We start from the raw sequence: 15393 nt of genomic DNA on the forward strand, positions 1-15393 counted from the left end.
TTCATCCGTCCAAAAAAGGGGAAAAACAACATATTTTATTAATTTCACAAGTCATCATTTTCTCTAATTAGTTAATGTGCTCTCTGTTCTCCCTTCTCCTCAGATTGGACAATGGGTCTCCAGTGTGAGCACTGTCGACCAGGGAGTTTTGGTTCTGCGCTGGCCGGGGGCGGGGGCTGTGTGCCCTGCCAGTGTAACGGCCATGGAGGCCCCCTCCTGGGCTACTGCCACAATCAGACAGGCCAATGCTACTGCACACACCACACCCAGGGACCACACTGTGAATCGTGCTTGCCTGGATACTACGGAGACCCCAGGTGGATGGATTTATTACCCCCAGTGAGGAAATTGGTTTTGCAGCATTACAAATAGGCAGTCTGTAAAGGATCTGTTTTATAGAACAGTATGTGTACTGTGCATCAGCAACTAGTTGCTATGTGCTCTGTAATTAAGAACCTGCTTCACTATACATTTGAATGTTTGAATTTCTCTCACTTAATGCATATCACTTATACAACTCTCTCTTCCTCAGGAATAATGGCACCTGTTTCCGTCAGTGTCAGGGGCGCTCTGTGATCCTGTCCCACCAGTCACCCCTCTCTGAACTCCCCATCTCGTCCTCCCTGGGGTGGCGAGGGGGCGTCGGCGGGAAGGGGGGACTCTCCCACTGTCTGTGGGTCCTGTCTGTCTCTGAGAACCTGGTCCCCTGTGTGTCTGGCGAGCTGTGCCCTCCTGTGGCTCTCACCCTGCACCCAGACTCCTACACACAGTGCACTGTGAGTACTAACCACACACACTATCTCCTACAACACAGACTGATGTTTATTGTGCTGTAGTGAACAGAGCCACCAGCATTCCCATGGCCTGATATGTATTTTCTGTCTCTCACACACAGAGCTCCTACGTTTACGTGTTTGACGGCCTGCCTCGTTTCTTGAGCAACGGGGTGGTGCACTCGGACCACAACCTGATTGGCGCATTCTGTGGGACGACCCGGACTCAGCCAATCACTGTGGAGGCCACTTCAGGTAACCTTAGCGATTTGTTTGTTTATTAAAGCTTCTAGTAATTTTTTATTGAAAGATTCCCTCTCTGATCCCTTTGTTTTTCTCTCCCAGGTGTGATTTCTGTGTACTTTGAGGCCAACGTCTCGTCCGACCGCCCTCAGGGTTTCAACGCCTCCTTCTGGGTGCGGCGCTGTCGCCAGGGTTCTGAGGCGGGGGAGGATGGGTCACCTGTATGCCAGGGAGGGGCGCAGTGCAGCGGGGGGCTGTGCCAGTGTACTCAGGGGTATGGGGGACCGTACTGCGACAGGCCCCTCTGTCCCGAGGGCTGTGGGCTAGCAGAGGGCAGAGGCTCCTGTAACTTGGTAAGAGGGACTGAACAGTAGCACTGTTACAGCAGACAGTGTGAATGCTCATTGTTGTTTTGATGTTTTCCTCTTTGTTTATCCTGTTCCTATATATTACAGTCTCTTGTGTGTCTCTAATGTTAACCCTCTGTCTGTCTCTGTGTCTGTCTGTCTCTGTGTCTGTCTCTGTGTCCGTCTGTCTGTCTGTCTCTGTGTCTGTCTCTGTGTCTGTCTCTGTTTTAGTCTCTGGGAGTGTGTGTGTGTGCAGACGGTTGGGGCGGCTCTGACTGCTCCACCCCTCTGGACTCCAGCAGCCTAGTTTGGGAAACCCTACTGGACACACAGCTCACAGCGGTAAGAACCAGGACACACACACACACACATATACAAACACTCCCACCACAGAGTGTCACAGTGTTAAACTCCCCCCTCCCTTCACAGAACCAGGCCCACAGGTTCCTCCACCGGATGGGCCATTCTCTAGTGTCTGGACCCCAGGGGAACCTCTGGATGTATGGAGGCCTTTCTCTCTCAGAGGGCATCCTGGGAAACGTCTACAGGTGTGTGTAACCCTAACCCTAACTTTTTAATGGCTGTGTTTTTATTGGTGTTCATTTAAAGATGCCTTTTATGAGACAGCAATTTTTTGTTGTTGTAATTGTTTGAAATGACCAGTAACTCATATCAGTTATTTTCTCTGTCTCTCTTCCCTCTCTGTGTTGATTGGTGGGTTCAGGTACTCTGTGTTGGAGCGGCGCTGGACTCAGATGCTGACCAGCTCAGTGGAGGAAGGCTCCACCCCCAGCCCCCGGTACCACCACGCCTCTGCCCTTCTGGCCAGTCACGAGCCTCTCTCCGGCGGCCAAGGAGCTACTCACAACCTCATGCTGGTGGTGGGCGGTGTCACGCAGAAGGGTGTCGCCGTGGATACGTGGAGCCTCAACCTCAGCAGTCTGGTGTGGCGACAGCACAAGGTTTGTTTGGTTTTAGCAATCCACCATCTTGCCTTAATTGGGTATATATATGAACAAAAAAACACTAAACATAAAATATTGGTAGTTAACTGTCAGCCTACACCCCACGATTCAATTTACTATAGACTTCTATGTAACCAATTAGTCTGTGTCCTCTTCCCCCACAGAGCTCAGTGCTGCCACCGGTGGCAGGTCATACTCTAACGGTGCGTCGGGACTCGATGCTGCTCATCGGAGGTTACTCTCCAGAGAACGGCTTCAACCATCACCTGCTGGAGTTCAACATCCACTCTGGCAACTGGACTGTCGCCCCCCACACCGGCACACCTCCTACAGGTCAGAAGAACCAATGTCCACCTGCACTCATTAACTCACTTAGAACCTGCCAATCTGGAAAGTCCCTACTCAGCTTTCGTGGAACCTCTCCCACTAAGTAGGCATAGAATATAAAGATTGAGGTGCATCCATTATGGTTGGAGCAAAGAGTTATTTCTGACACCATGAACTGTAAACTGCTGTCCCTTATGATGTTGAATAATTTACCAGTCTGTTGATTAACCCTTAACCCTCCCGTGTTGTCTCTTGACTGACTCCTGTGTGTCCTACCCTCTCTCCAGGTCTGTATGGCCACTCGGCTGTGTACCACGAGCAGACGGACGCCGTGTACGTGTTCGGAGGCTACCGCTTCCACGTGGAGACAGTAGAGCCCTCAGGAGAGCTCTACAGTCTCTACTATGCCAACCTCACCTGGTCCCTACTGGTCCCCTCACAGGGGAATAAGGTAGGTACAACCACGGCTTAACTAGCTAGCCGGTATTTAAACAGCTTTTACATGTTCCCAGGCTGGCCTTAATTGATGACATTGTCATTATATCAATAAAAATTTTCTTAAATTAACACTGTCTTTTTTTCTCCCTCTCTCTCCCCAGCCCCTGTCCCGTTTCTTCCACGCTGCAGCCCTGATAAAAGACACCATGGTGATTGTGGGAGGGAGAACAGGAGTGGAGGACTACAGCAACACGGTGTATCTGTACCAGATCAACTGTAACACCTGGATACAGCCAGGTAACTGTGTGACTGACACTACATGTGGCTAGCCAAAACACTGCATATAAAGTGGGGCAAAAAAAGTATTTAGTCAGCCACCAATTGTGCAAGTTCTCCCACTTAAAAAGATGAGAGAGGCCTGTAATTTTCATCATAGGTACCAAATACTTATTTTCCACCATAATTTGCAAATAAATTCATAAAAAATCCTACAATGTGATTTTCTGGATTTTTTTCCTAATTTTGTCTGTCATAGTTGAAGTGTACCTATGATGAAAATTACAGGTCTCTCTCATCTTTTTAAGTGGGAGAACTTGCACAATTGGTGGCTGACTAAATACTTTTTTGCCCCACTGTATGCTCAGTTTGATGAGGATGTGGATATTATCCTAACGTTTCTCCCTTCCTCTCTCTCAGACTCGGCGGTGGGCGAGCCGGTTAACCGTTCAGTGTCTCTGGCCATGGCGGGCTGGGGTGGGCGGCTGTTCCTCTCTGGGGGGTTCAACGGGGTCACCCTGGGGCGTCTTCTCACCCTGACCCTTCCCTCTGACCCCTGTGCCTTGCTGCCCACGCCCGAGGCCTGCAACACCACCACAGGCAGTTGTGTCTGGTGCAGGGGCACCTGCGCCGCCTCTGATACTGCTGAGAGGTACAGCTATGGTTATCATGGGAATGAAGATGTTTCCAAGTTGTTGACTGTGTCTTTTATTTTGGAGGTGTTTCTTGGGGTTGTCACTTTGTGTAATCATGTTTATTCTTTCCCTATCTCAGAATTAGTGACAAACTTTCCCATCTCTCCCTCTTTATGGTGTTTTGTCCCTCTCTCTCAGACTGGGCTGTTCCATTGGTCAGTCTCCCTGCTCCCCCACCCCTCGTCTACCAGACCAGTGTCGCAGACTGAAGACCTGCAGTGAGTGTCTGGCACGCCACCCCAGGACCTTCTCTAGCCCCTCACAGGTAATACACACATGCAAACGCACACAAACACTAGCTCAGACCGTACACACACATACACACTCACACTAACCCCCCCTCTCTGTCAGTCCCAGTCTGCTCTGCAGTGTAAGTGGTGCACCAACTGTCCAGAGGGAGCATGCATCAGCAGTACAGTCAGCTGCACCTCAGAGCACGACTGCAGGATCAACCAGAGAGAGATCTTCCTGTCCAGCAACTGTACTGAGACCAGCTGTGAGGCCTCCGACTGCCCCAAGTGCACCGCCTCAGGGAAGTGCATGTGGACACGCCAGTTCAAACGCACCGGTGAGAGACACCTCCATTCACCTTCTATTGCTAGGGACAGGAGTCTATGGGTAGACCACAAGACTAAGTCGTGGCTGGAATAACTGAGAACCACTCTCTTACATCTGGTGTTGCGGTTCCTCCAGGCGAGACCAGGCGCATCCTGAGTGTGAACCCCACCTACGACTGGACGTGCTTCAGCTACGCCCTGCTCAACGTGTCCCCCATGCAGGTGGAGTCCTCCCCTCCTCTGCCCTGCCCGCCCCCCTGCCACCACCTCAGCACCTGCAACCTCTGCCTGGGCTCCCGGGGCTCAGACGGGGGCTGGCAGCACTGTGTGTGGAGCATGGCACTGCAGCAGGTAAGACGGAGACTGTGGGTGTCTATTTTCTTCCTGAATGTATTTCTGCATTGTAGCTTCAAAAACAAATGAATGAGATTATATTTCAGCCCTTCTTTCCCCCTCTCCTCCAGTGTGTGAGTCCGTCCTTCGTGCCTCTGCGCTGTGAGGCGGGTCAGTGTGGTCGTCTGCTGTCTGGTGGGGACTCTTGCTCCCCCCAGTGCGCTCAGCTTACCCAGTGCTCTCAGTGCATCGCCTGTCCCCAGTGTGGCTGGTGTGCTGCCCGGGGGGGCAACGGGGCTGGACGCTGCCAGCAGGGAGGCCTCAACGGTGAGGGGAACAGAATTGAATAGACCTTTAGAATATCCACTCCTGAGCCCTTTAAAATTATAAACTTGGATTAGCTAAAACAACGTGCCATTGGAACACAGGAGTGATGGTTGCTCATAATTGGCCTCTGTACACCTATGTAGATATGCCATTAAAAATCAGCTGTTTCCAGCTACAATAGTCATTTACAACATTAACAATGTCTACACTGTCTTTCTGATCAATTTTATGTTATTTTAATGGATAAAAATGTTGCTTTTCTTTCAAAAACAAGGACATTTCTAAGTGAACCCAAACTTTTGAGCAGGTGTGTGTGTAAACTCAACAAAAAAAGAAAGTCCCTTTTTCAGGACCCTGTCTTTCAAAGATAATTCGTAAAATTGTAAAGGGTTTAAACACTGTTTCCCATGCTTGTTCAATGAACCATAAACAATTAATGAACATGCACCTGTGGAACAGTCGTTAAGACACTAACAGCGTACAGACAGTAGGCAATTAAGGTCACAGTTATGAAAACTTAGGACGCTAAAGAGGCCTTTCTACTGACTCTGAAAAACACCAAAAGAAAGATGCCCAGAGTCCCTGCTCATCTGCGTGAATGTGATTTAGGCATGCTGCAATGAGGCATGAGGACTGCAGATGTGGCCAGGGCAATAAATTGCTATGTCTGTGCTGTGAGACGCCTAAGACGGTGCTACAGGGAGACAGGATGGACAGCCGATTGTCCTCGCAGTGGCAGACCACGTGTAACAACACCTGCACAGGATCGGTACATCCGAACATCACACCCTCGGGACAGGTACAGGATGGCAACAACAACTGCCCAAGTTACACCAGGAAAGCACAATCCCTCTATCAGTGCTCAGACTGTCAGCAATAAGCTGAGAGAATCTGGGCTGAGGGCTTGTATGCCTGTTGTAAGGCAGGTCCTCACCAGACATCACCGGCAACAATGTCGCCTATGGGCACAAACCCACCGTCACTGGTCTAGACAGGACTGTAAAAAAGTGCTCTTCACTGACGAGTTGCGGGTTTGTCTCACCAGGGGTGATGGTCGGATTCACGTTTATTGTCAAAGGAATCAGCATTACACCGAGGCCTGTACTCTGGAGCGGGATCGATTTGGAGGTGGAGGGTCCGTCATGGTATGGGGCGGTGTGTCACAGCATCATCGGACTGAGCTTGTTGTCATTGCAGGCAATCTCAACGCTGTGCGTTACAGGGAAGACATCCTCCTCCCTCATGTGATACCCTTCCTGCAGTCTTGTCCTGATATGACCCTCCAGCATGACAATGCCACCAGCCATACTGTTCGTTTTGTCTTCTGCCATGGCCAGCGAAGAGCCTGGATCTCAATCCCGTTGAGCACGTCTTGGACCTGTTGGATCGGAGAGTGAGGGCTAGGGCCGTTCCCCCCCAGAAATGTCCAGGAACTTGCAGGTGCCTTGGTGGAAGAGTGGGGTAACACCTCACAGCAAGAACTGGCAAATCTGGTGCAGTCCATGAGGAGGCGATGCACTGCAGTACTTAATGCAGTTGGTGACCACACCAGATACTGACTGATACTTTTGATTTTGACCCCCCCCCCCTTTGTTCAGGGACACATTATTCAATTTGTTAGTCACATGTCTGTGGAACTTGTTCAGTTTATGTCTCAGTTGTTGAATCGTGTTATGTTCATACAAATATTTACTCATGTTAAGTTGGTTATAAATAAACGCAATTGACAGTGAGAGGACGTTTCTTTTTTTTACTGAGTTTATATAAAATGAATGAATGAAATATAAGAGCGTTATAGAATGTAACTTTATTGTCCAACATTTAGGGTTATATTCTCTATTCCCAATAACTATTTCAAGTTACCTCTTCTCCTCACTTTCCCCTGTGTGTGTGCGTGCATGTGTCAGGTGTGAGTGAGGGAGTGTGTCCCCAGGGAAACAGCAGCTGGTCCTTCCTCCACTGCCCAGAGGAGGATGAGTGTGCCAACGGCCACCACCACTGTAACGTCACCCAGGACTGCCATGACCTGACCCAGGGATACCACTGCACCTGCAAGCAGGGCTACGTTCTCAGCCGGTAGGAAGCCACACATCACAATCATCATTAACGGCAGAAGTAGCAGCACTTGGATACCTCAGCATCAATACACACACAACCTCATCATCATTACATCATCACAATCGTCAGTACTACCACTCCACCTGTCCTGCAAACACGGCTACTTATTCAGTTGGTATACATACATAGTATCCTGAAAAGGTTCTACAGCTGTACCATTGAGAGCATATTGACTAGCTACATCACTGCTTGGTATGGCATCTAGGACATCCTATATCAGGAGGTGTGAAAAGAAGGCCTGGAAAATCGTCAAAGACCCCAACCACCTAAGTCATATACTATTTTCCCTGCTGCCTTAAGGCAAGAGCTGCCAGTGTATCAAGTCTGACACCAACAGGCTCTTGAACAGCTTCTATACCCAAACAATAAGACTGATAATTAGCTAACAGAATAGCTACACAGACTGAGTTTATCTTGTATCTTCATTGACCTTTTATTTCAATATTTGCACTGTCTCAATACACAGTCACAGGGCCCTACACACTCACACACTGTCACTCCAACACACACACACACACTCCATCATCTGCTCACTCACACATAATATGCACATACATTTTATACTGACTCTACACACCTGCCCACCCACTCACATACAAGCTGCTGCTACTCTGTTTATCTTAAATCCTGTTGCCTAGTCCCCTTATCCCTATACATATCTACCTCCATCACTCCAGTATTCCTGCACATGTAAATATGGTATTGGAACTTACTTTTTAAATATTTCCTGTATATAGTATCCTTCTTGCTTACTTTATTGCGTATTTCCTATTCTTATTTCTTGTTTTTTTTATCGTAATACATTGATTATTGCATTGTTGGGTTTTGAGTTTGCAAGAAAGGCATTTCACTGTACTTGTGTATGTGACATTGAAACTTGAAAACAAACAGGGCTACATATTCAGTAGGTATACATCCATAGTATCCGTTTAAGTTTCTCCTCTTTCTCTCTACTCCCTCTCTGCAGTGTGTCAGGCCAGTGTGAGCCGGTCTGTGCTCAGGGCTGTGTCAACGGGACCTGTGTGTCCCCGGGAGTGTGTCAGTGTCACTTTGGCTTTGTGGGGGACAACTGCTCGTCTCAGTGTCGATGGAACAAACACAGCAACTGTAAAGGAGGGTCTGAGCCTGACAAGTGTCTGGAGTGTAAAAACAACACTATGGTGAGTGGGGAAGACACACACACACACACACACATACACAGTATTTCAACTGTAAGATTATGCATGTCACGGCCCAATGTGTTTCTTGAGTGACAAAACACTTGTGACACACTGGTGCTGATCCCAGGTCAGATTCCAAGTTCATTCAGTGTATCATATATGAATATGTGGTTTGTGGCTCTCTCTCTCCTGTTCCAGGGTGATCACTGTGAGAAGTGTAAGCCCCTGTATGTGGGGTTGGCGGTGGGCGGGGGGACGTGTCGCCCCTGTCGGGAGTTCTGCAGGGGGAACAGCGCAGTGTGTCTGTCCCGGGACGAACACAAGAGGGCGCTAGACCACCCCCAAGACCACCCTCTGGACCCAGACAGCGTAAGTGACTCACAGTCTGTTTAAGTTAATTTATGTTCTCCCCATCTTGCTTTGAGTTTAGTAATGGGTTACTTTTGATCTGATCAAAAGCATCTTTTGTGGTCATATCATGATTTATGTGCAAGCTAGAAACTCACTGTGTAGGAACAGGTATACCATCTTGGATGTCATTTAGCTACATTTCTCTTGTTGAACTCCCTCTCCTTTATCAGATTGTTCAGTGGGTGTCGGAAGGTCCTACAGAGGACTCAGCGGTTTGTGTGAGCTGCCAGAACAACAGTGTGGGGGACAAGTGTGAGAGCTGCCTCAGCGGCTACTTCCTACTGCAGGGGAACTGTGACAAGTGAGTAGTAATTCCTTTAAAATGAACTAGCCCCATCTAATTCACTTGTAATCAGTGGTGGAAAAAGTACAAAAATCTCATACTTGAATAAAAGTAAAGATACCTTAATATAAAAGTGAAAGTCACCTAGTAAAATACGACTTGAGAAGAAGTATTTGGATTTAAATATACTTAAGTATCAACAGGAAAATGATGAATAAGTTCAAATTCCTTATATTAAGCAAACCAGACGGTTTGCTTTTTTCTTTTATTTACGGATAGCCAGGGTCACACTCCAACACTGACATCATTTCAAAGCAAAACATTTGTGTTTAGTGAGGTCTGGCAGATCAGAGGCAGTAGGGATGACCATGGATGTTCTCTTGATAAGTGTGTGAATTGGGCAATTTTCTGTCCTGCTAAGCATTGAAAATGTGACACGTACTTTTGGGTGTCAGGGGAAAAGTATGGAGTAAAAAGTACATCATTTAATTTAGGAATATAGTGAAGTAAAAGTTGTCAAAAATATAAAAAGGAAAGTTAAGTACAGATACCACAAATAACTACTTAAGTAGTACTTGAAAGTATTCTTACTTAAGTACTTTACACCACTGCTTGTAATTAATGGATGAAAGGGACATGAAGCCATATTGTGGTGTTCACACCCATGCGATTTTTCACTTTTCCAGACTGTGCACTTCAGAAGAGTGTTCATGATGGAGTGATTCTGTAAAAATCACTTCGGAGGGCTGAATCCTACAGAAAGCTGAAATGCTATTTGTTTCTCCCACCTGTAGGTGTCAGTGTAACGGCCATGCAGACACGTGTAATGAACATGACGGCACAGGCTGCCCATGTCAGAACAACACAGAGACCTCTTCCTGCCTCAGCAGCCCGCAGAGCGACAGGAAGGACTGCTACAGAACACAGGTATGGATAGGATGGTGCAGGCACTAGACACAGTTTACAAGCACTGATACAGCAGGGGGAGTTCTGAAGAAGGATACCTTGATTTTCGTGGTTGTAAAGATCACATCTATATACAGACAATAAGCACAGTATTTACATGCACTTGTATTTCTTGTTTCTTCTCCCTCTCTGGAATCCTCCACGCAGTGCGCCAAGTGCAAAGACTCCTTCAATGGCACACCGGTAAACGGGCGTCAGTGCTACCGCCAGTTCAACGTGGACAATGAGTGCTGCTTCGACCCCACCTCTCAGACAAACTGCTTCCACGACCCCACCATCCGCAATTTGCCCAAGGGACGCACTGTCTTCTTCGCTGCTCAGCCAAAGTTCACCAACGTGGACATCCGGGTCACCATCGACGTGACCTTCGGGGAGGTGGAGGTGTACGTGTCCAACTCCCATGACACCTTCATCGTAGAAGTGGACCTCCACACAGGCATCCACGCCATCAAGATCGAGGACGAGTCGGTGGCCCGAGGTGGGGCGAGCGGAGGGGATAAGGAGACACCTCCGTCACCTATGAAGGTGTATGCCAACTCCTCATCCAGCCTGGGTGGGGCCATGCTCCCCAACACCCCCCTGCAGCTCCACGCCAAGCCCCAGGGGGCGGACAGGGAGGTACGGGAGGCCAAGACGGAGGGGCTCATCTCCTATATCACGGTGTGGAAGCCCCAGACGGTGCTGATTGTTCGAGGTGTCCGTGACCGCGTGGTCATCACCTTCCCCCATGAGGTCCACTCCCTGAAGTCCAGCCGCTTCTACATCGCCCTGCGCGGGGTAGGCGCCGAGGAGAGACGGGGCGAGTCCCAGGGCCTGCTCTTCCTCCGCCAGGACCAGGCTCACATCGACCTGTTCGTCTTCTTCTCTGTTTTCTTCTCCTGCTTCTTCCTCTTCCTCTCCGTCTGTGTCCTCCTCTGGAAGATCAAGCAGTTCATGGACTTCCGCCGAGAGCAGAGGCGTCATATCCAGGAAATGACCAAGATGGCATCCAGGCCCTTCGCCAAGCTCACTGTCTATTTGGAGCCAGAGGAGCCCCAGCTCATCTACCTGCCCTCCACAGGGGGCGGAGGGGTGGGGGGCAGTGCCGTGTCCCTGGCCCATGCACGCACAGGCAAGCTGGGGGGCATTGTAGTTGGCCAGAGGGGGCGTGCTGGAGCCATCTCCTACAAACACGAGCCAGGCTCCGGCCCCACCGTCCACCACCACCTTACCCTGGGTGGAGGGGGCAACAGTGGGCAACACCTGCCCCTGCATTACCTCAACACCCACCAGTATGTCCCCACCAACACCACGGCCTCGCACCCCCACCACCACCCATCCTCCCACAGTGGCTACCAGCACTTCTGCCGCTCCGACCCCTTCCTGTCCCAGCTCATGGGCTTCTCCTACTCCACCTTCAAGGTGGGGCCCATCACCCTGGAGCCCACGGACGACGGCATGGCCGGGGTGGCCACCGTCCTCATCCAGCTGCCGGGGGGCATCCTGGCCCCTAATCGTGCCTGCCTGGGGTCCGCCCTGGTCACACTACGGCAAAACCTCCAGGAGTACTGTGGTCACGGCAATGGAGGGGGACACCCCGGGGTGGGAGGGGGGCGCAAAGGCCTGCTAGGGCATCAGCACCTCACCACCATGGCTATGTAGAGTTGAGAGGAGGAGAAAGTAGATGAGAGAGAGGGGTATGTGGTGGGGTGGTAGTAACATGTTAAGAGCTTAGAAGAGAAATGGGGCCATAAAGGCATGAAAAAGGCCATAAAGGAGAAAGTTGTGTAAGAGCCTGTTAAAACCTCTAGTGACTCCCCATCCCGCATGAGGGAGCGTAATCATTGACTGACACTAATTAGCATAACGCAACGGACAAATATTCCTATTCATGAAAATCACAAGTGAAATATATTGAGACACAGCTTAGCCTTTTGTTAATCACCCTGTCATCTCAGATGTTCAAAATATGCTTTACAGCCAAAGCTAGACAAGCATTTGTGTAAGTTTATCGATAGCCTAGCATAGCATTTTGTCCAGCTAGCAGCAGGTAACTTGGTCACGGAAATCAGAAAAGCAATCAAATTAAATCGTTTACCTTTGATGAGCTTCGGATGTTTTCACTCACGAGACTCCCAGTTAGATAGCCAATGTTCCTTTTTTCAAAAAATATTATTTTTGTAGGCGAAATAGCTCCGTTTGTTCTTAACGTTTGGCTGAGAAATCACCCGGAAATTGCAGTCACGAAAACGCCAAAAAATATTCCAAATTAGCTCCATAATATCGACAGAAACATGGCAAATGTTGTTTCTAATCAATCCTCAAGGTGTTTTTCAAATATATATTCGATAATATATCCACCGGGACAATTGGTTTTTCAGTAGGACCGATTGGAATAATGGCTACCTCTGTATTTTACGCGAGAATCACTCTGGGAGCCATCAGTTGACCAGTTGCGCAATGTAGCCGCTTACGTGTATTCTTCAACATAAATGCGTAAAACTACATCACAATGCTGTAGACACCATGGGGAATACGGAGGGAAAGTAATCTGGTTGATAGCCCATTCACTGCTCAATTGGAACGCAGCGCTTTCAAAACATGAGGCACTTCCGGATTGGATTTTTCTCAGGCTTTCGCCTGCAATATCAGTTCTGTTATATTCACAGACAATATTTTTACAGTTTTGGAAACTTTAGAGTGTTTTCTATCCTAAGCTGTCAATTATATGCATATTCTAGCATCTTGTCCTGACAAAATATCCCCCTAGTCACAAAAGGTTATTAAAGTTGATAGGATCGGTACCTATATTTACACTGTTTCAATATTGATTATTTTATTCCGTTATGTATTGCTTTATTTCAAACGCTATACGTGAATAGAATGCACTACAACTGCACGTTATATCAGCTCAACCATTCAGTTGCATCCTGTCTGCGTCTGCTATTGAGGTATGAGTCGACAACCAGACGCATAGAGAGACTTTTTCTGCACTGTCGTTTTTTTGGAATGACCAATAAAAGTAGGGACGATAACTACTGGAGTTGGAACCAACATGTGCTTCATACCCCAGAAAGTAGCAATCAAACATTACCATTAAAAACAAGAGATGGAAGGCTTAGTCCGCCAGGATGTGCAACATCGAATGACAGGATAGGAATAAAGAAAGTGATGCTTGTTTGTCAGATGTTTTTTTTATATCATGGTAATCATGGTAATGATGAGTGAAATTAATTATAAGTTCATATATGGCAGGCTTTTAAGCTACGTGTCTGTTTATTAACTCAAAACCCGAAGTATATATTTATACATGTTCATTCACAGGACCTGTTACATGGTTCTTTATCGGTTGCTGTTGTATTTGTTTCTCTACTCGTCTGTCTCCAGTTCTTCTGCATTTGTGAACTCACAGGCCTACACTTAACAATCCTGTTGTGTATCGTGTCCACTTTTGACACATTTGATGTCTGTTTTAAATAGATTTTGTTACAAATGAAGGATTTAACTAGGTTATCAGACTTCTGTCCCTGTAGCCATTTTACGAGTGGATAACATAACACACTGTTTTGTTTAGTTTCTAAGGCTTTTATTTCAGTTCTTTGATATGAACTGTATGTTAACTTTTATGGTTTTGTTTTTAGCTCTTTTGATTGGATGATTTTTATCAGCCAATTGAGGGCTATGATTAGAACTGAATTCACTTTTTGGATTTGTCTTGTGACAAATGGAACAAGAAAGCAATTACATTTATGTGGAACAAAAAATTGTATGGAAATGATGTCAGATTATAATGGAGACAAAGGAAAGGGACAAGATATGTGCAAAGCTCCATCTTCCTGGTGAAAGATAACATTAATGAAAAGGGTGTTTTATTTTCAAGGATGGTGTGTTACATTTTTTTGTTAATGTTTTTTGCACTCTTAAGATGTAATTTTCTTCGGTTTCTCATGACTCACTACAAGATGAATCCCCCCCCAATTATCTTGCAACAATCTGAATGGTGCTACTACACAAAACAACCATTTGACTACAAAATGATTGGTAATTCAGAGATTTCTCATTTACATGTATTTAACCAATTAAAAATATATATAACAGCTTTCTTGTTTAGTAGCATTGCTCCTAATTAAGGTAAATTGTAACACTATCTTCAGCTACCTTCGAGTCTGGGCACAATCATTATTAGACTGGTTACATTTTTCTTGTCTTGTACTTGTTTCACTGAGCACCTGAGTTACATTTTTCATTTGCTCGTTTTTTTTTTAAGAAGGGAACAAGTGATGTACAGAAGATGTGGTTGCCTGCCAGGCTCTTTGTCCTGGTGATGAGTCGGCTACAATATTAAAAGTCCAGGAAAGATGGCACACTTCTGCGGTTTTCTTGTGCATATTTTCTTTTAAGTGGAATAAGTGAGACATCGGTTGAGATGACATGAATTGCATAAAATTAGTCAATTTCAACACAAATCATTGAAATAGCGTCAAATTCCTTGGTTGAAGATCCAAGGATCGACGACTATAAGCGTTCGAAAATTCGCTCTGGCGAATTTCAGAGCGCAGAATAACTGATTAATTTACGAACGCTCAACACCGGTTGAATAAGGCTGGTGTCAGCAAACGGCAAAAAAGCTTAATTCAATTGTTGCCAGCAGCACAGTTATAGTCACCAACGCTCTGGATAACATGAAAAACGCATAACCAGCTCTGCTAGAGCAAGTAAAATGGCCAGAGTGCGGTGTTATCTATTTATCCAGTTAATTTTTATCCAGTTAATTTGGGTGCCGTTGAGGTCAGAAGGCTCGGATCAACCCTACTCCTCGACCAGAGCCTCCAGCATGCGCTCTGAATTTATTAAAGGGCAATATGACAGTTAAATAATATACAAATATTCTGATTTTACATATGCCCTCCAGAGTGCAATACGAACGCACCCTATAATGGACACTCCTGGCCTGCAGTGCAAACCGATAGGCTATTTAATTTCAGAATTGGTTACAATTAGGTTAAGGGTTAAATTTTGATTTTATTGGCTCATTGTTTTCAGGTCAGTAGGTACCCACACTTTTCTGCGAGTATCTCTTTTAAAATCCTCATCAATCAGCAGACAATCTTTCTACATGATTACCTGATTGGTCAATCTACACCCACGCCAAGGAAGTGCGAACAGAGTTCTTCCGGTCACTGTGTTTGGTTTGA

The 15393-nt window shown here is 46.9% G+C and overlaps 1 protein-coding gene across 1 annotated transcript in view; it reads left to right on the top strand.

The window, feature by feature from the left end:
- Positions 1 to 13597, top strand: part of LOC139396841 (multiple epidermal growth factor-like domains protein 8) — a 28065-nt gene extending 14468 nt beyond the window's left edge. The window contains exons 23-43 of the mRNA XM_071143757.1: positions 104 to 317; positions 533 to 776; positions 896 to 1028; positions 1119 to 1369; positions 1595 to 1705; positions 1793 to 1911; positions 2088 to 2325; positions 2493 to 2661; positions 2943 to 3106; positions 3255 to 3390; positions 3790 to 4021; positions 4203 to 4329; positions 4416 to 4632; positions 4758 to 4972; positions 5086 to 5281; positions 7189 to 7357; positions 8367 to 8559; positions 8758 to 8928; positions 9141 to 9271; positions 10048 to 10180; positions 10367 to 13597. Of these exons, the coding sequence (XP_070999858.1) occupies positions 104 to 317; positions 533 to 776; positions 896 to 1028; positions 1119 to 1369; positions 1595 to 1705; positions 1793 to 1911; positions 2088 to 2325; positions 2493 to 2661; positions 2943 to 3106; positions 3255 to 3390; positions 3790 to 4021; positions 4203 to 4329; positions 4416 to 4632; positions 4758 to 4972; positions 5086 to 5281; positions 7189 to 7357; positions 8367 to 8559; positions 8758 to 8928; positions 9141 to 9271; positions 10048 to 10180; positions 10367 to 11860 (5057 nt within the window). The 3' untranslated portion in view covers positions 11861 to 13597. The remainder of the gene's footprint in view (positions 1 to 103; positions 318 to 532; positions 777 to 895; positions 1029 to 1118; positions 1370 to 1594; positions 1706 to 1792; positions 1912 to 2087; positions 2326 to 2492; positions 2662 to 2942; positions 3107 to 3254; positions 3391 to 3789; positions 4022 to 4202; positions 4330 to 4415; positions 4633 to 4757; positions 4973 to 5085; positions 5282 to 7188; positions 7358 to 8366; positions 8560 to 8757; positions 8929 to 9140; positions 9272 to 10047; positions 10181 to 10366) is intronic.
- The last annotated feature ends 1796 nt before the right edge of the window (positions 13598 to 15393 follow it).

This window comes from Oncorhynchus clarkii, unplaced genomic scaffold (assembly GCF_045791955.1).
Source record: "Oncorhynchus clarkii lewisi isolate Uvic-CL-2024 unplaced genomic scaffold, UVic_Ocla_1.0 unplaced_contig_333_pilon_pilon, whole genome shotgun sequence".
Classification (NCBI taxonomy): domain Eukaryota; kingdom Metazoa; phylum Chordata; class Actinopteri; order Salmoniformes; family Salmonidae; genus Oncorhynchus; species Oncorhynchus clarkii.